Source organism: Nilaparvata lugens, chromosome 6 (assembly GCF_014356525.2).
Source record: "Nilaparvata lugens isolate BPH chromosome 6, ASM1435652v1, whole genome shotgun sequence".
Classification (NCBI taxonomy): Eukaryota; Metazoa; Arthropoda; class Insecta; order Hemiptera; family Delphacidae; genus Nilaparvata; species Nilaparvata lugens.
This window is the reverse complement of record NC_052509.1, coordinates 52,793,893-52,815,447: the sequence shown is the minus strand read 5'-3', so window position 1 is coordinate 52,815,447 and position 21,555 is coordinate 52,793,893. Positions and strand designations below refer to the sequence as shown.

General features: G+C 35.6%; 1 protein-coding gene across 3 annotated transcripts in view; it reads left to right on the top strand.

The window, feature by feature from the left end:
* Positions 1-21,555, top strand: part of LOC111053121 (UNC93-like protein) — a 106,716-nt gene that overhangs the window by 51,993 nt on the left and 33,168 nt on the right. For all 3 annotated transcript variants that reach the window (XM_039431246.1, XM_039431245.1, XM_039431244.1), the window contains exons 2-3: positions 11,160-11,485; positions 12,418-12,823. In XM_039431246.1, the coding sequence (XP_039287180.1) occupies positions 11,192-11,485; positions 12,418-12,823 (700 nt within the window). In that variant the 5' untranslated portion in view covers positions 11,160-11,191. The remainder of the gene's footprint in view (positions 1-11,159; positions 11,486-12,417; positions 12,824-21,555) is intronic.

Here is a 21,555-nt window from a genome sequence, read left to right as displayed (position 1 = left end):
CTTGAGAAATTTACTTGGTAACCTCCTTCTCGTGCGTGAGGTAGGTAGGTAGAGCAGTTTATTCAAAAGAACACATGTCGATATTTTATTTGTAGAACAGCCGTTTTGGCAACTTTTAAAAAATCCTCAAATTTCATAATTCAAACAAAGGAAAATGTACTCTGAACACAATCACAATAGTATAATCGTAGTTGTAATTATTTAGCCGCCAATCGGTATAATGTTATTCCCTAAATTATCCTCATTAATGAGGCTTATAGATCAATGAGCAAGGAAAGTGGTGTGAGTGTACCACACCAGATTTTTACTATTACTATTCTAGCCTGAGAATTTGAGAAGTATAGGATTCAAAGAGTTTTCAGAATCAAAATCAATACAATATAACACATTATACCAGCCCTGAGAAGTGAGAACTGAACTAGGCATAATATTCTATTACATTCGTTTTCGATTGTTACGATAGCTGTAAGGAAAATAGGCTGTTATTATAATTTGTTAATACACTTCAAGTTTTTTCTGATCACTTCATAATATCATTGATATCCTTCAACGCAGCCTGAGTTTAATATACTGAAAATAAATATGCCACCACTACAAGCTCAATTGTAAATCACAGCGAGGGCTTTTCCTGTAAACAAAACTGTTTTTCCAGTAGTGGAACGAAATTGTCGATAGGTAAGAAAGCGGTGAACTCTCTCGCTGTGATAAACTTCAGGTGAAAGTGTGATGTATGCTATGCTTTGCTTTGAATGAGATCGGGCTATTGGTGTGACATGATGAGTCATCAGTCACACTTGCCTCTCTTAATCACTTGCCAAATTTTCAATGCTCTATTATGCCAGCGCTCCTCCAGATGGAAACAGGCTTGCAATCGAGCCGGTTGTATCAGTGGCAAATATCGTAGTAACATTTTTTTCAATTCAAAAATTAATTTATTCCGCACAACATAGTATTATTACAAAACATTGTACCGGCAAAAAATACAAAATAAAAATACTAATGAAAATTCAGTTTGAAAAACAACTTATTTTAACATTATTTGTTTTGCTTTAGAGGACAAGAACATAAAAGGAAATAAAGATGGGCGAACCCAGGCATAAGCCCTATTGGAGAGTGCACTTCTCTTAAAATTACGTTAAAAAAATAAATTTTAGTTTATTAAAAGATAATTTGGTGTGGAGAACTCAGCAGTAGCCGATTTATTGTTGAGTTGGCTCCTTTTTAAAGTTGAGTAGTCTCAACTCTGCCTAACAATAAAAATTTTTATTTAATTTCCTATGTTTAGCAGAGAAGCATAGCTTTCGTCACGTGGGTACTTGGATGTATTGGTTCATTGCAATGTTTTTCGATGACATGAGACTTCTGTATTCTTTGATGATTGATTAGCCAGCAGTTCATTTCAATTCTTCAATCAATCAGTAAGTTTTGAAGAATATCTTCAATATTTATAATGAGAGATACTGGAAGTTGAATTTCAAAAAATAACTAAGTCTATTTTTTTATTGTAATTTGACTGCAATCTAACACTTTGGTTAATGAACAGTTCAATTCTACCTTGAATTAATACGTTTAAGTTTGACACAAAAGGGGTATTCACTCCTTCACAGCCTAAGTGAGCAATGCCCATGCACTGTTTCTTTCAGTATCACTCTTGCTACATTTAAACGAGATCTGTAGGCTTCTTCCTTTCCAGTCTTCTCACTGTATTGGAGTTGTCAATGAGGTGCAGAGCTTGGATGTTTTGATGATTATGTAGAGTCTCTTCATGGTTTCTGGCAGCCTTTGTGATCATTACATCGACTTCTTCCATCTGCAGGTCCCTGTGGAGATCCGAGTTTCTGATAAAGTATGGAGCATTGACAGCATTCCTCAAAACCTTGTTCTGGAATTTCTGGATGGTGTTGATGTTACTTTTTCTTGCACAGCCCCACAGCTGGATGCCATACAACCACACAGGCCGAAGAATTTGTCTATACAATAGTGATTTATTGTAGGTTGAAAGGCTTGAATTTCTCCCCAATAACCAGTATATTTTCGAGTATTTGAAATCCAATTCTTCTTTCTTTTTCTTGACGTGTGACTAAACTAAGTCTATGAAGAGGATTTCTGGATTTGATATAACAAATTAGCACATTGACAATCCTGTATTCTAATAGAGGAAACAAAATTATGCGAACAAAGAAACATCGAACACTTTTCATTCGTTCAACTTTTCTTCAAATTTTTATTTGTTGTAATTGATAGTACTAGAAATAATATGTAGAAATAGCCAGGCTAGCAGTGTTGAAGACGTTACCTTCTTCAGTCTGCTAGTACACCAGCTTGTCTGCTTGATCATCTTATCATCTCATCCCCTTCCCCACGCACAAAGGATAAAAACCTATGTGAGCATGCTACGCAGTAAGAAAACGTTGTAGAGTAGAACTAATTTCCTATATCAGTTTGAACTCAGTTTTCAGCTCAGTTCGAACTAGAGCGAATATATTGACAAGCTTTAGTCTGCCAATATGAATAAGCAAACTATGAGGACAAACCAAGCTGTGTGTTGCTGCCCTTAACCAATCCCCGAAAGGCGTTTGGGGCCGACCAGTATTTTGCACGACTGACACGTGAAACCGAGCGCTGTTTCAGTTATTTTTCCAATGTTGGGCCATGTGTGTGAAAGTGAAGATTTGAATTGCTAATAAATCTTGATCCCTCACACCCTCTCTCACTCCGCTACCACCTGATCCTCTCACACCCTCTCACTCACTCTTCATCCAAGTCCATCATTACCAAACACTCTCTCTCACTCCCTCTGCCACTAGGTTCATCATTATCTCTCATTCTCTCTCTCACTCCCTCAGCCACCAAGTCCATCATGCCCTCTCCCTCTGCCAGCGGGTCCATTGGTTAGGATCCGCTAACCGGTCGGAGCCTTCTGCATGTGCGCCGTTCGTCTTACCGACCTACATAAATTTGCAAGCGACAACCGACCGTTGCCTGTTGCCTGCTTGTTGCGTTGACAGGGCGCAGATTTACGCACTGGAGAAACTTTTTGAGTACGAGTTTTTGGTGCACGTCTCAGGTTTGTTCCCGAACAGAGCACCACAACACCCGTAGGGCTGACTGGCTGGAGGTCGTTGAACCCTCTTCATCTCTGGGGTCTTTATTACAAAAAACTTCACTCATTTTTCGGTTGAATACCTTTAACCACTTAGGAAAGAAAACACAGTTTTTCTCCTTTTTACTGTGCTTTAACCTAGCTCAATCCTATCAATAATACGTTTTCCCATTGTCAAAACTTGATATTTAACAATATTGATATATTGTTTTTTGGGATGTATGGGTTTGTTTATTGATTTTTTAAATAAAGATTTTAAATTTGAGAATATTGATAAATTCAGGGACTGGCCACACAGATATCGATCTGCGATCCTCAGAGATCGCTCTCTGATATTGCAGGTTTCTCTCTGTGTGGTCAGGCCTTCAAGACTGCATTTATTAACTATTCTAAGAACATTCTTATCCAAGAACGATCTGGAACTAATTAGAATATTGTAAAATCACCTACATTTGAACCTAGAATTGTTTGATTGGTTCCTGTTTCTAGTTACTGAAAACAATGGTAATTCTCAATTTTCGTTCATAAATACAGATTTTGGCATCGGTTGCTTGGATCCTAGTTGTTACTTGACTATTTACAGTGAAAGATAACAAAGTAGCCAAGTCGTACTTTGACCCAAACTGCATTCTTGAATTGAAATACAGCTTCATATCTTCTCCAATCCTCAGTGGAATCCTGAAATATAATTTATGTGATTTATCTCCCTCGTTTATGGTGGACAAATTTTCATAATTGTTCAATTTGGGCACATTTTTCGAAATTCATAGTAGGAAAATCGTAGGATTCTTAAAGTTTATGGAATCGGTATTTAATAGAACTACTAAAAAGCAGGTTATCTTGTCCTGATCCTTCAACGGGTGTTACCATCGATATCAAATGCATCAGTTTCAACTGTATACCTTCTTATAGCTATAATCTAGCTCAATACCAAAACGTGCTCAACGGAAATTTGTTAGGCTATGTCTTTGACATCTGTCAATACTATTCATAGAAACTCTGTGACTCTGTCGGTCGTGTTATTGTCAATTAACCAGCTGATCAAACACCCAGCTACTGTATTGTCATATGTCCTATTTCAATCAACAATACTCTCCTATGATGAGAACTCATAGTGCTAATGCGGATCCTTGAGTAACTTCTCATACTACAACCAAAAAGAATTAGATTGAGTAAGGTGCAAAATAAACCCAATATTAATAAAGGAATGGTTTCACCCGAGGTTCGTTCAATTTTGAGGAAGTTCAAAAATCGTAAATCCTCATTTCAGAATGTATTAGAATCATTGTATCCTATGAGAGTTATTCATTTGAATGCAGAAATAGGTGGAGCAAAGTTTTGTGTTCTTACTTATGAAATTTTAGGAGCATAATCATCCCAGATCAAGCTCAAATCAAATATAATGTTATTCACTAAAGAGCAACTACACAAAACCATAATTATTGTCCATTTTTCCTTAAATTGACGAATCTTTCATTTAATCAATTCTTCATTCATCGAATTGTAAATCACATAATATAGAATAGTGTCACAATAATTCAAAGTTGAATCTTAAATCTGTATGTGGGATCAGGATGACAGAGAAAGCGATCTGTGCTTTTTACAACTAGACTAAATCAATAAAAGGTTGATTTAATATTGAACACTATCAGAGAATTAACATCCTTATCCTGGCCTGAATTTAGTACCTTTTTCTTGTAAATTTAACTTATTATGAAAAGAAGTCAAAATTACAGGCAAACTTCCAAAACATTTCTATAATAGCAATACTATATAGACATGAACACAAACATGGTTCAGGATTATTCAGTTTTGACTATAGAATATTTTGGCTAATAGATTCTAGTTCAATAGTTGAGCCACAGAGGAAAGAAACACTACTTTATACTTATTCCGTGGTTGAGCATAGCTCGCCCATATTGTTCCAACCATGTAATAAATCACTCAGTAGAGGTCTGTCAAACGCCTGTTCGTTTGATAGAAACCTTTCGATTGTTTACATTGTCAAATGAAAGTTGCAAATTTATCGCTCATTCGAAATTTACGAACCAAACCGTTGAGTAATAACTAGGAAAGAAAGTTGTGAGCATTAACACAGAATTAGCCTAGTGATTGGGAAGTAACAGTTATGCAACAGCTGGCTGGAATTTTACACTTCTGCTCTTTATTCCAGTTCCATTCACATTGCATTGTCTCCTCAACGATTTATTTGCTGGTTTGTCAACGTTTGAAACTGAAAGACTGATTTTAGTTGCTGGGCCACTTTATTCAACGTCGTCTCAACACTCTTTTCCTCACTCTTCAATCCATTAACTTTCTTCACATTCTAAATTGGCTTTGAATAAGCTTAATTACACACACTCTCATAAACTTTTTTTTATCGATTATCTCAATCATAAGAAACGAAAAAAACTTGTAGAGGTAATCAATAAGCTATTCTTGTTTGGAGATCTGATCAACTACGAAAAATATTCGTGTCATTATTGCAAAAATCTCTGGGAAAGGAAACTGATATCCCTTTTAACTTGAGTTCAGATTCATTAGTTTGTTACAGTCACCGTATTCAGACCATTACTAATTTATATTAATTATTGTAGTAGGCCTACTGCATTGAAACATTAAATCGCACGTAGGCTACAATGTTCACATCTACCCATTATATGAATGAATAAATAAATTGTACTTCCACATTCTTCTCAATACCTTCTCATAAATCGGGATTTTCTTCTTCTCTTTTCAATATTACGGTATCTCAATACTTTCCTTCTCGTCTCTTTGTATAGCGAGATCACTAGGAGCTCTGGTTTTCATTGTTGACAAATGGAGAGTTTTCAAATCCAGCCAATATACCACCACTTATTTACCAACATACCTTACCCTTTATACCTTTGAATACCTTTATACCTAACATACCTTTGAATACTATTTGAATTTTCGACTTGACTTGAAAGCTTCTCCTTAGCATTGTCGTCCTTATTTTGAAACGATTCTTCACGTGGGACAAGCATGAGTGAGCAGTAACCCTGGCCTAGACTGTATTGCAAAATAATCCGCGAATAAATAATACCACAGCTGCTTCGCTTACAGTCTCGGCTTTTGACTTCGCGTGTTCTCTTGGCTGGAAATAACCTTTAACCTAGATGTTACTGGCATCTTTTAGTATGGAATCCGTCACACACAAAGATGAGCTGATAAGACGTTGAACTATCAGAAGGTGGAGATGAAGATACATGCAAGTTGTTGAAAGGATACATGAGTAGTTTAGAGTAGTAGTAGTCTACTAGATATGTAGAACATGTACTGTAGTACTACTACAATAGTAGTAGTAATTATGTCTACTAGACATGTGTAGTTATCATTATGTGCTGGTTTGGGGTAAATTAGACAAATTCGAAGAAAATAAAAGTGTGGAGAAAGAATGGGATCTGCATAATAGGATATAATATTCAATTGAAATGAATACTGTGAATCAATCTTACGATGAGCTGGATTGTATGAATAAAATAGGAAATATATATGTGGAGGTAGAATGAGAACAAAAAACTTATTGTTTCCAATCATACAAGAAAACAGAGGGAGTATGCAGTATGAAAATGGGAACTAAGCGTGAAAAATAAAGAGGCTAGCGCAGAAGAAAAAGAAGAAATATATTGGAAGATGAGAAAGGAAGGAGTGAAATCAGATGGAGAAGAAGGTAAAAATGAATCGGGAAACAGCAGAATACTGAAGATTCAAGACCGTCATGATAAGAAAAGGAAAACAAAACAAGTAGAGGAGAATGAGAAAACCGAGAGGGAAGATGGGATAGTGGATGGAGGATTCAGGAGGGATCGAGTAATTCGGAAGAAACATGAAAAGAAGAGAAAATCGAAAAACCTGTTGAAGGTGATGTGAAGACAGTGAAAGAAATTCTAGATAGAGCTGTGAGACGAGAGAAACACAACAAGGAGGAGAATTCATTAAGTTTATATGATTGGGATTTAATGGTGAAGAATTAATAAATTGTATTAAAGGAGAAAAAGGGAGGAAAGAGAAGAAATAAGTTGAGATGATTAGGATTTATTGGAGGGGAGTTGAATGATAGTAAAGGAGAAGGGAGACAAGAAGAGACGCGAAAGAGATGAAGTGGGACGGTGCAAGAGGTGGTAGTGAAGAGTGCTGAAAAAATTTCACCGCGGCCTCTACCTTAGCACTGCAAGGCCGTGCTACATAAATATTGTTGCGAATGCGAATGAGTCTCGCGCAGCCTCAGACAGACAGTCTGACATCAGCTGATTCTAGCCTGTCTGCTGTCTTCTCTCAACTTAATGACCAGATTCACCTGTCGCTGTTCAGATTCAAACATTGCAGGCCATCTTCATACAACTCCATTTCCTTCTTCTTCTCTTGTTTTCTTCTCATTCCTCTTCTTTTTATTATTCTTTCTCTTTTTATTCTCCTTTTTCTTCTCCTTCTTATTTTTTCCTGTCTTATTCTTTTTTATTCTCTCTCTTCTTCTTTTTCTTCTTCTCCTTCTCATTTTTTCCTGTCATCTTCTTCTCCTTCTTTTTTTCCTGTCTTATTCTTTTCCTGACTTACTCTACTCCTGTCTTTATCTTCTACTTCTTAATTCTCCCCTTCTCCTTACCCTTCTCTTCCACCCTCTTCTTCTTCTCGTTCATCTTCTTCTTTTCTCCTTCTCCTTCACCTTATTTCTTTTTCTTCTTCTTCTTCTTCTTCTTCTTCTCCTTCTTCTTCTCTTCTATCTTCTCTCTTCTCCTTCTTCTTCTCCTTCTTCTTCTTCTTCTTCTCCTTCTCTACCATCATCTTCTTCTTCTCCTTCTCTTTCATCACCTTCTTCATCTTGCTTTTTCTCATCTTCTCCTTCACCTTCCACATTTCACTTCTCCTTCTCTTTCACCTTCCCCTTCTTCTTCTCCTTTCTCTTCTCTTTCACCTTCTTATTTCCTCTTCCTCCTTTCCACTTTCTCCTTCCTCTTCTTTTCCTCTTTATCCTTTTTCTCCTTCTTCCTCTCATTTCTCTTTTCTTTCATCGTTTTCCTCTTTTCTTGTCTTATTTTTCTTCTTCTTGCACTCACAGTTCATCCTTACAATCAAGATGCCACAATAAACGCCTTGTTTTGTTTTGCCGCATAGTCTCATCTCCTGGATTAAGTCTGATTCCGCAGCATCGTACCACGGCCCCCCCCTCCTCCTTCTGCGCTCAAAATTACCGCAATTACCGGTCACATCTCAGTGAGACATCGGCGGAAAATAACGATCCATCTACGAGATAATCCCAGGTTATCTCAACGTGCAGCATCCTCTATCAAGGCCAAACCTGTGCTTTAATTTGCAACATTCCTGTGTGCTGGAACAATGCACCAGCCAACCAATTCTACCCCAACCAAAAACGAAAAAAGAAATCGGATAGTAGAATCTTTGCAAGTGGAATCCCACAATTATTGTCAAAGCTTTGTAGATTATTTTTAGAATCACTCAGCAACTCACGCTCCTCAAATTAAAGTATCATCCGGTATGATAGAATTGTAGGTTCATTCTCATTTGAACACAATCCCACAATAATATTTCCTTGCTGAATAATTTCATATCCAATTATTTGATGGGAAATTTATTTTATTAGTAGAAGATCGTTTGAGGATCGGCTTGAGGTCGCTTGACGATGCTTGAGGTTTTGGGATCATCTCTTCGTTAAATATATTCGTGAAACTTTTATTGGTGGGGAGTTCCTGACGGAAGTGAGAATTTTTCATTGACTTCTTCCCTAGACATCAGTGTGAACCTTCACTTGTACAAAACTGAAATATTGAACATACTTCTCCATCAAGCTCACACTAATCATTTCAGTTTTCAATTCAAATTCCTCAACCGAATATAATAAAAAGTTCTCTTTTGCAAAATAATTCAACCACTGTATAATTCCTCATCACTTATGTACGAAATACATTATCTGTAGTGCACTACCCTACTAGACTACAAGAATAAAAAAACAGCCTACCTAATACTCATGAGTAAATAATGTGGATTATAGTCTGATTCTTCAATCCGTATAATAAGATGTCCTTAATATTGTCTACATGACTGCATCAGTCTTGCCAGAACCGTTATAGTCTTCACTTTGAGTAGCCTATGCTACCTATGACGTAATACAGAACTTTATCTTTTTGAATAGACAATAATAATATTATTACTCGGTATTGTTTTAGTAACTGTCCATTGTTTCGCATGAACTCTACTGAACTATAAATGGTTGATCATTAAATCATTCTTCCATTTTTATTCCAATGTAGGGTAGTGAGCCGGATTGTAATTTGTCAAGATGTAGTTGAAAAGAGAGGATGGCTGAGAGAATTTTTTCGAAGTATGCAGAGTATGTGCATGAGATCTCTCTAGTTTCAAATTAATTCAATAGATTGATTACTAACATTTACGCTAAAAATATATTCTACCATGTTATGCAAATGCTCATTGTTTTTCACTGAATTCTCCATTTAACTCATACTTGAAACTAAGCCGATCTTTTTCAACCGTTTTGTACTTGACCAATGAGTTCTAGTGCTGAAAGGAGAATAGATCTCCAAATTCATCCATCAAACCGTACTATTCATTTTCATTACTATACATTTCATTCATCAAACCTTTCATATTCTGGAAATGGAATCATGAATGATGTTCTCTACTAGATTTTTAGATGGGCTCCCCCTTCACAAAAAAACCACCTTGACACAACAGTTTTGCGTGATTTTTCCGTTACATTCCTATATGAATACAATCGAATAATCAATATTCTTTTCAAATGGAAGATTCGTTATGTTATGGGAGGAAAACAAGATGTTAGCGTACAAAATGCTAATAAATTCCAATGTTTGCCGACTTCAATGGTTCAGCTTGTAGTTTTCTATTCATTTCATTGTTAGATTAAACGAATATTCAGTGTTGATTTTTCTCATGAATAGGTGATGTCATAGTCTGAGCTTTTGAATGATGTGTTAATACAATTCGAGAAGAATATTCTTCACCTTCTTTCATAAAATTCATTGAGAGTACACACAACAAGATAGTGAACCATCTATATCTCAAGCTCAAACGTTTCTCATTAAAATTATCATAATTTGCTCTAGAATAATAAGATGAAATACTCTTGCCTCCAGTCTACCTGTCCTATAATAGTTTTGTACTGAAGTTACATTCTTTATTTTGAAAAAGAACTGTTTTTTCATTGCTGTGGCCACAAATGCTGGATATTTGATGCCTCCATGCAAATCATCACCGGTTTCACAAATTCTAACATCCAAATTATTCAATTTCTTACAATATGAAACTTCTGCAAGGCATTTTGTGAATACTCCTAGAACCCTATACATCGTATTTTACTCCAAGAACCTATTGGTATAGAATAGAATGACTGACGACGTGGCGAAGTTTGGGCAGTAATGTCCACTCTATCAGTTTTCAATTTAAAGATGAGTTTTATTTAAAACTCATTTTAAGATGAGTTTTACAATTCATAGTATATGAATATTATTGAATAACTATTATCTATTTATTCATTTCATTCCGCAATTAAAACATCAAATTCATGATTGGGAGACAGGGTCAACAGGATAAACCCATGACTGTTTCTCTCCCCGATTTTGGAAATAAAATAAAAATGAATGACTATTTATTTGATGACTTGGCGAAATTAGGATAGTAATGTTCACTCTGCCACTTAACCATGTATATGAATATTATTGAATAAATATTTATTTATTATATTCCGCAATGACAACATCAAATTAATGATTAGGAAAGAATCATCAGGATAAACTCATAACTGCTTCTCTCCCTGATTTTGATAAATTAATAAATAATTAACTATAATATTATAATATCAAATCAAATCATATATTATTTGGACAAAAAAACACACAACTCAGTGAAATAAAGATATAAACTCCTGTCAAAACAAAAATACTAATATTGCTAAATTATTTTTAATTTGTATACAAGTAGGAGGTCAGTGAAAAGTATTATTATTAGTTTACTAATAGCAGCATTAATTCGATTGTTACAGCCGTTTCGTGGACAGAGCTGGGCCAGAGGAGGATGGTTGCGTCGTGCGACGAGCGAGGTGGCGGAGGCGGCAAGAAGGGAGGCGGAGGAGGCGCGGATGACGATGTGGCGGTGTACACGGTGTCGGTTGGGGGCGGCTACGCCAACGAGGCCTTCAAGGACGATGGTGACGCGGTGGGGGTGGTGAACAAACCGCCCCCAGGCTCAGTGGACGAGGACCCCACCTCCAAGGGCAAGGTCAAGCTGTCCAGAGGCGAGAAGTGGCGCATTCTCAAGAACATCGCAGCTGTCAGCTTGGCGTTCATGGTCCAGTTCACCGCCTTTCAGGTAGATCAAATACTCATGGAATATCAGAATTTCTAACTGATTTTTGAACGTTTTCTTATATATAATTCTAATAATCATCTTGAAATATAAAAACTCTCAACTGTTCATGCTTATAGTTCTCTCAACTGTTATTCATTTTCATATAAATAATTTCAATAATCATCCTCAATTATAAAAACTCTCTGATATTAAACTCATATTATTATAGCATAATAATAGATTAATAATATGAACCTAGCACCAATTATCAACAGAATTTTTCTAGTCTAAATTACTAGAAGTAAATTACAGGCTGAGAATAGTAGTTAGTATGATTGATACTATCATCACGCATAACTGAATATAAATTGTATCATACTTAATTTAGAACTTTTATTGAAGGAAACTGTTCATGAAACATTCTTGTTCCCAATTCGAATAATTGAACTATTTTGGAAATAAATTCTGTTTAACATTAACATTTTTATTTATATGTTAGAATCCGATGATTTTAATTTGCTATGGATAACTTACTTTATTCGCTTTTTTAGAAGTCTGATATGAGTTTAGAAATGCTAGAAGTTTATGCTCTGACATAGTGATGTCATGCACATGATCAGAAAAGAACCAACAGGCCGAGCCCAAAACTGATCCCTTTCCGAATTTTGATACAAGTATATCTTCTTCTTTTTATTATTGATAAATACCAAAACATTCAAATATCATACCGGTACCTATCCTAAAAACAATTCCATTTATCATCCCTTCCTCTTCTTTCATGTCAAATCTCATCAAAATACGAAAGCATGCAAATACCAAATACACCGGTACCTATCCTAAAAACGATTACATTCATCATTCTTCTCTCTTCTTTCTTGTCAAATCTCAAGTTCTTCTTTTCTCATGTTCCCTATAGATTGAAGACTTTTTATCTATCAAATTCTGTTGACCAGGGCACAGCCAACCTACAGAGCTCGATAAACGCGCGGGAAGGCCTAGGCACAGTGTCATTGAGCGCGATCTACGCAGCGCTTGTGGTGTCCTGCATATTCGTGCCGACCTTCCTGATCAAGCGGCTGACGGTGAAGTGGACCCTGTGCTTCTCGATGCTGTGCTATGCGCCCTATATCGGCGCCCAATTCTACCCCAGGTTCTACACCCTCGTGCCGGCAGGAGTCCTGCTAGGTCTGGGTGCCGCTCCCATGTGGGCCGCCAAAGCTACCTACCTGACGCAGGTCGGAGGCGTTTACGCCAAACTCACCGACCAGCCCGTCGACGGCATTGTCGTCCGCTTCTTCGGCTTCTTCTTCCTTGCCTGGCAGACGGCCGAGCTGTGGGGCAACCTCATCTCGTCACTTGGTGAGTCACGCTTCATCAATAATAATTAACAACGTTTTTGTTTTCATTCTCTGTATCTATGATCTAGAATTATGAACGAATGAATAATAATAATCCCCTGGTTGTGGGTACAACATATAGTTTATTCAGAAAATCTTCATTATATTAGAGCTGCATGGGACGAGAAATTCACAAATTTAGTCAAATTGTGAATACATTGTTGGTACAGCACAAAGTTTATTCAGAAAATTCAATAATTAAAATTTTAGGGAATTAATTGAAGAGACTTGAGATATTGTCGTAAAATCCACCTTATTTTAATAAAAAATATTAATTCTTCATTTCAAGTCTCTTCAATTACGGAAAAGTTCAACAACATTACTCTACAAACTTACAAAATTAATCACTTAGAAAAAATTAAGTACTAATTACTCTAAGTACATAATTACTTACTCTACAAACTTAATTAGGGAATTAAGGTCTTTTCACACTCATAGTAGATTTAAAACAACCTCCGACTAGATGGATATGGGCAGCGGAGAAATTGGGAGGGATCAGCCAATTACAGTGATGAAAAGTCGTAGAAAGAAGCGCAGTTGCCAAGTTCACGATCAGACTCAGTCGATGCAGTGCTTTCAGAGAGGAAACTAGGTATGCGTATCATGAGGTGTTAAACACTAGCTAGAGACTACAGAACGCTGTCCGATTTAGAAATCTGAATTCACTTCAATTTGACAGTAGACAGAGAGGGAATTTTTCCTCCTAAAAGGGAAATTTTTTTTTCCCTCACCTGGAGAGAGAAAGATATATCTCCCTCTCACTCACTCCCCCTCACCTCCACTGGACAGGGGGAAGGGGAAATCTATTTTTAGAAAGAGAGAGAAAGATATATCTCCCTCTCACTCTCTCCCCCTCACCTCCACTGGACAGGGGGAAGGGGATTTAGAAAGAGAGAAAGATATATCTCCCTCTCACTCACTCCCCCTCACCTCCACTGGACAGGGGGAGGGGGAAATCTATTTTTAGAACACCCCCCGCCCTACAGGCGGGGGAAGGGGAGGAGGGATGGACGAGGGGGGAGAGGGGGGAGGGGGATCTCAAGCAAAAAAGTCCGTCTCAAATCTTGAATCATCTCTACTCACAACATTATGCAGGTATCATTACTGCAGAAGTCTATGATGACCTTTATAAAACTGTTACAATAACTTTTGCAATCACCTTGTAGAACAACTATTATGCGTTAAAGATTTCTCGATATTGATTTGGTAATTGGTACAAGTACAGTTCACTACTTCCGAAGTTCAGGGAATATCAATGAAATATGTCAAAGGAAGTGACCTAGTAATAGAAGGGTTTTTTTGCTCACAGGATGTAAACAACCGTGATTAGTACATCCTTTTACAATTGAAGGAGTTGAAGAAGTTTACGGTATTTTTATCGTAATTGATAGAATCATTCTGCTTGTAGAATTAATTGAGACCAATAAATAAGCTTGGTTGGCATTTTATATAGATCAAAAGCCTCTCATTCATTTATTGAGACTAACACCACTACTTGAAAAATGTTTTGATGTTCGATAATGCTTGTCAACATACCAAGTTTATGATCTCCATTGAAAATACCGTTCTTTAGGTACTTCCAGTTTGGACGTTTTCAAATTGTAATTAGAATTCATTTTCATGAATATAGATGAATTCGGAATTATTCTGAAGGCACCACTCGCCTTATTCATGCAGAAAAATTTCATGATCAATAATATCATTGTCTAAATATTAATTATCATAAACTGCCAAAGAATTCATTCTCCTTAAAATCTGAATGTTCAACGTCGATTGATCATTTAATGATCAATTATATCCTACATTACTATCTGAGAACTCCAGATATGTCTCGATAAATTGATTTTTTCCAAACTATGAGCACCTAAATTTATACAATACAACCATTCAATATGTTACTGTTATTTTCAAACAATTGCCCACCATACTTCCTATCTCTTTCTAATTTATTTTTCATTGTACCATGCACATCTCGATATTCTTCTCTATATTAGTTCAATCACAACAATAGTCTTCTCTCAGAACTTTATTTCATTCCTATATTCTCTAAATTAGTAATTATACTATTCAACTCTATCATTATTAATATTAATATCAAAATACAGTATTTCCAATTCAACAAATTTTTTCCAATAATCAACATAACTTAAATTCTGGTCTCATCTTGAATTTACTCTAATTCAAAATTACCTAAGTAATCAATGATACTACTATGACATCTCATCGAATCACTCACTCACAAGTTCATGTGGGTCAGAGTTAGTTTCTGTCTACTAACGCTGCATGTGGGTATCGTCCGCAGTAAAAAAAACTATCCCAATTCCCTAAAAAGTTCATTCAACTGAGGTCAGATGACTCAGGTCATTCAGAGGAGCCATGAGTAATGCTTCGCTTTTCCTCACCTCAACCTTGGTCAATACAATAAGTCTTGCTACAGTTCCTCCAGGTGCTTGCTACGGTACTTGAACAATGGCAGGACGCGTACAACTAACACAGTGCAACACACTAATTAATCACATCGATAAATATTGTACAACAATATCTTAACAGCCATTGAGTCCTAAAGAGAAACAGAGAAATAGATCACGTTCCTTGTCACCTGTGTCTCGACAATGTAAATAGTCACACACTTGTTGCATTCCAAATAGTTCTTTTGTTCTGTCATATATGGCACAAAAATGGCACCTGACTGGATTATTAATTCCAACTCTCGCCATAAAACAGTTGAACGGTGTCATGAAAATTTCGTCGCCAATTTTTGGCACAAAAAATCATACATTGTTCTGTCATATCACCAAATTTCCCTTGAAACATTCTCATTAGTGAATCATTATCATTTAACAATTATTTCTTCAATATTCTCTCACCAAATACTAGCTCATCAATTTCACTGATTTCTCGTATTTTTTTCAGTATGATCAAAAATAAATGAATAAATTATTCAAATATTATTTATTTTCTGTGTATACAATTACAAATCATATAAATGTGATAGGGAAAGAACAACAGGCATGGCCCAAAACTATTCTGTTCCCAAATTTTGATAATGAATAACATGTACTTATGGAAATTAAATATGCATGAATGTAAATAACTATTTCGAAATATATGATTGATGAATAATAATTATTATGTACAAGGATAAAATGAATAGAGTATCATATTTACTGTATGTGTGCTAGGAACATTAGAAATATATGTTCATGAGAATGTATATTATCCATCAATTCCGAAAGTATGAGGGAGAAATTACACTCTAGGTTTATAAGATAGTAGATAATTTATGAGAAATCAAATCAACATTGTAGAACGAACGTACAACACTAAAGAAAGTTTGTTGTATATGGAACGGAATTGATTTTGACAGCTACCTTGTAAATAGTAATTATGAACAACATTCTGCTAATTTTGGTTGTTTGACAACTATTTACTGTCCAATTAACGTCAATGTGTGAAGGAATACTGATAATTAGGTGCAATTTTCTCATTTGGAACAGCCAATGTGAGTCATATAAGATATATAAAATCTGAATTCTCACACATATTATTTAATCGATGGATGGTGGTAATTGATAGGTTCACAAAATGGTGGATTGAAAATGATGGATTATCCTCAGTTTAATCTGCAATAATAAATTGGAGGGATATTCAAGTTATGTGTTGCCTCAACATTTTTAATATGTGATGTTCTTAAGGCTGTGCAAAGGCTAAAGATAAGCTTTTTACTCGTGATATTTTTTAAAGTTTTTCGAATGGTATATCATCAAGCTATCAAAATGGAGAGGTTTTCTCAGGGAAACATTTTTTTCCAATCATTACTTTTTAAGATATGAGCGCCTGAAGTTTGAATTTTTGGGACAGACCATCAAATCAAATTCGGTAAGATATAAATCCATGAAATTTAGTGGATGGATTCTTCATGGTATTGTTGATCTAGTAAAACAAAAATTTTCTGAAAATATCAATTTTTGAAAAAGTTATTTAATTTACCAAAAATAACTCAACTAAAAGTTATTTCTGGTTATTTTTAGCAAATTGGATAACTATCTTAAAAATTGATATTTTTTCAGAAAATATTTGTTCTACTAGATCAACAATACCATGAAGAATCTATCCTCTAAATCTCATGGATTTATCTCTTACCGAATTTAAAATGTTCTGTCCCAAAATTTAAACTTTAGGCGCTCATATCTCAAAAAGTAATGATCAGAAAAAAAAATGTTTTCCTGAGAAAACTTTTTCATTTTGATAGCTTAGTGATATACAAAACGAAAAAGTTTATTTTTAGCCTTTGCACAGCCTTGAAGAAGAAGAAGAAGAAGAAGAAGAAGAAGAAAAAAAAGAAGAAGACAATTCTGTGTTATATCGTATTATATTAAGAGTAGCCTACAAAGTTAAAAGGCTTAGACTAGATCATTTACTACCTTTATTCACTATTCACCTATTCCTATCCTATTTCTATCCTGTTCCTACTTCTGTATTATCTTGTATTCTCCAGCCCAGTTTAGTGTGCATGCAAATATTCTTCCCTCAGAAACTTCTAAGTCTAATTCGATCCATACTGCCTGAGGCATCGAACAGAAAATATGAAAATAGACCAGTTCGACTTGAGATGTTGAAACTATTAATCGTCATTTGGCGATCAGATTTACGCGATTGCTGCAGGCATTCACTGCTCAAATGCTATCTATATTCAAAGAGGAAACACCTGAACGACGTAATGACATAGGAAGTGCCGATGCAGTATGCAGTTTGCTGAAGTTTACAGATAGTAAATAGATAGAATCATAGAATAGATAGTAGATAGAATCATAGAATGAGCAATCCATTCCATCAATCTATTTTATTTATTTATAATTTTCACAAGGAAGCACTGATCGGGAGAGGAAAACTAAGGATACTCCTTGTACTATTTCTCTCCTAAATTTAGATAACATTATAAAAGTCTGAAATAGGGTTATGATTCCACTAAACTTTTATACATGTATGTATAGATATTCTTCAATAGAATGTAACAGTAGAATGGAAGACGATTCCATGGAATCCATTTCCTCCTCCTGGAATACGATTGAATCTGACAAGATATGCAATGATTTTAATGTTTGCAGATGACCTTGTTATTTCACAGAACTTTGAAGACAGCTTGCAGAAGGGAATGCATGTTCTGAATAACATTTCAAAGAGGTATAATTTGTTTATCTCAAAACCAAAACAATGGCATTCTGCGGCAAATCACCTGTCAGAACCAAAATAATGCTAGATGACGCTTTACTGGAACAAGTGTCCTATTTCAAGTACCTGGGTGTTGAGATCACATGTGGATTTGATAAAGATGTGGATCTGAAACTGAATAAGTTTCTACATATATGTGGTACAATAAAACGGCGATTGAAAAACAGGACAAGGAAGGAGACATAATTAAAATTCTATAAAGTGATGGCGGTACCAACATTATTGTATGGAGCAGAAACTTGGGTGAGCAAGAAGAAAACATTAAGCAGAGTTCAAGCAGCAGAGATGCGTTTTCTTCGAAGTGTGAAAGGTTGCACAAAGTTAGACATATTCCGCAATGATGACATTGGAAATGAGTTAGGAATATCAGCATTAGCTGCACAACTTGAAATAAACAGATTGAACTGGAAAAACCATGTGGAACGAATGCCAGATACTACGATTCCAAAGGCTGTCTTGAAATATAGACCCTACGGTAGAAGGGATATTGACAGACCTCTAAAAATATGGTAAGATAAGTAGTTATATCCTTTGAAACCGGAACATGTGTGTACGCCTAATCCTGGAAAGAACAAGAAGAAGAAGAAGAAGAAGAAGAAGAAGAAGAAGAAGAAGAAGAAGAAGAAGAAGAAAAGAAGAAGAAGAAGAAGAATGGAAGATATAGATAGGTCCTACCAGAGACAAACGAATATCAAACGAGTATTCTTTCCTCTTTGGTGGTACATTCTATGCTCTCTGGAAGTCTAGAAGAGACAGTGCAACGGGTATAAAGTACATGTGAACATGGAAGTAAGAGTCAGTGCCGCTGGTACAAAGTATGTAAACACCTACGGTGAAGTGTGGAACTGAGGAAGTTTGTAAAGTGTACAGTATTTATTAAGAATTCGATGCATTGGCATCGTCGCACTGCACTGCAGTCACAAGAGAAAGTCACCTGCAGGTCAATCTCTGACCTTTCCCTACTTTCCAGTCAAAACAAGACAACAGCAAGGCAGAATGGCAGTGCTGATCCACAGTGGCATTCATTTGCAAACTCCTCGCAAACTATTACCCGGAACAAGGACATTCCACTTAACTATTGCCGGTAATGGTGTTGCAGATGTAGATTATTAACAACGATATGATAATGACTGCCTCTGCTTGTTAACCTAATGCAATTTAATGCATTTGATGCACATATATAGCCAAGAATAGGTCAACAGCGGGAAGAATATAAATTGATAAAATTGATACTGAGGTGTTAAAACTAATCCAATGCAATTCAATGCATTAAATGCACATATATAGCTATCTAGCTAACCGTATCTCATCATCAAGAAGAATAAATTGATAATATTTGACACGGGAGGATTAGAATATTGTGGAATAATGTAATTGTTGATATATATGATGATGGATAGGAATCATGGAGTGACTCACTATTTACCTTTTTTGAAGTCATAACTATAAACCATCAATATTATCACTGGGTGTAGTGACAATTTTTAATGATAATTAGACAATAGCCTATTACTGCACACTTTCAAACAATATTTCAGATCAGCATCAATTTGTGGGAGATCCATTTAATATTATGTTACGCAGTGTTGAGAAAATATTACATGAAATCGACAATATACTGTACGTTTTACAAAGTCGTATTCTATAGATAAATAAGGTTTAATAGAGATTCATCAGGGGAAGAGATCGCTCTGACACCCTCCATTTGGGAGACACTATCAAAATCAGAACTTTTCTCCTGGTAATATCATCAAGCTATAGAATGTTTTCTCTAAAATCACTTCACTTATATGGGCTACTTTATTCAAATTAATAAATAAATATAAAACTTGTAGTACCCTTTTCTTAAAACATTTTAAAAACTTGTTTAATATACTTGTTTAAAATGTTTTGATAAAAGGGTACTACACGTTTTATATTGTTTTTATTTTTTTTCTCTACAATAAGATGTTCCATGAGATAGCTGATTGTCCCACTTTATTACAAATTTGATTCAGTTTGCTCATTGTTAACCTCAGATACCAATAATAATGCTATGAACTAAACTCATTCACTTCTCTCAATTAGATAGGTAGAATTCTCGATGGAATAAATCATTCTATAGCTGCTCAATTACACAATCTTATCGTACGTGTCTATGAATTAATGAATAGTAAATCATGCAAAACAGTTCAGTAGCCTACCTACTGCATCAAAACCACCGCGGTTTGGTGACCGCGTGATATAGTGTATCACCGCTAATTTACAGCTACTTTCATTCTTAAGAAAAGATTTCATCTCTCTCACTCCCTTTCTCTCTCTCGGACTTTCTTGAAGATTCGCGTATTGCATTCCAGCCCACACTACTAATGCAAACACTTCCTACCTACTAAATTCAACTTGTACGAGGTTAGGTAACTGGAAACTACATATTGGATAAATAAATAAATAAACAAGGTTGACCCGTCTTCCTTCTATGGCCTTCTCCAAACTTCTTATCACGACCTGAACCTGCTTAGGCTACCCTTGTGCTTTCTTATACACTCAAGCATTGAAAATATATATGCTGAACATACTTTGGCTAAATCAGTTACCTCATTAGTAACCAGTATTGGATCCTCAAAGCATTAGGCATCCAGATCCAAACAATATCCTCCTAATATCTGTATATATGACAGATGTACATGTTTACTTGATGCAACTTAATTGATAATGTTGATGGCCCAGCCTTACATCACTGCAATCAAATTACGCGGGTAATTGCGCTACTATCTTCTTCTCCTATTGCAGAGTGTCTCTTCATTACGACCTCGAGTGATAAGCTCACATGTGGCCTCGCTGCTTCAACAAAAGCGAAAATCTTCACACAGCTCAGTGTGTGAAGGTGGAGAGCTGACAATGGGAACGAATTATAGTTTAATTAATAAATCTTGTGTTGATTCCGAGATACTTCTAGTTAGCCACCGCATCACAAAACCGTTTACTATACTAGCTTTACAAGTTACACATCATAGTTGTGGGGCTACAGGTTATTTATACTTCATATTTCACAAGTAGTTGATATAGTTATGATTTACAAGATAGTGGGGCTACTAGTGATTTATACTTTATATTCCCTGACTAATTATGATTATCTCATTAAACACCTACGCACTCATGCCATGGCCGAACAAGCAAAACGCTCATGTTGGAAGAAAAGGAATACAAATACATATTCTGAGTATGTTGATCAATTCAAAAACATTCAACATCATAAAAAAACTATATTAGGTTTGCAGAATAGAATATGACAAGATAATGATATACGAGATAATTCAATTATAATCGTATATTGTGAGATAATTCCAGCATATTCAAAATATGAGAGAGCATGAAGAGTGCATCTTTTACATAATGATGAGAACTGTATGTTCTGTATGTACCTATTACAGGAGAACTGTATGAAAATCTGAAATGTCAACACTACATAAATGATAGTAAATT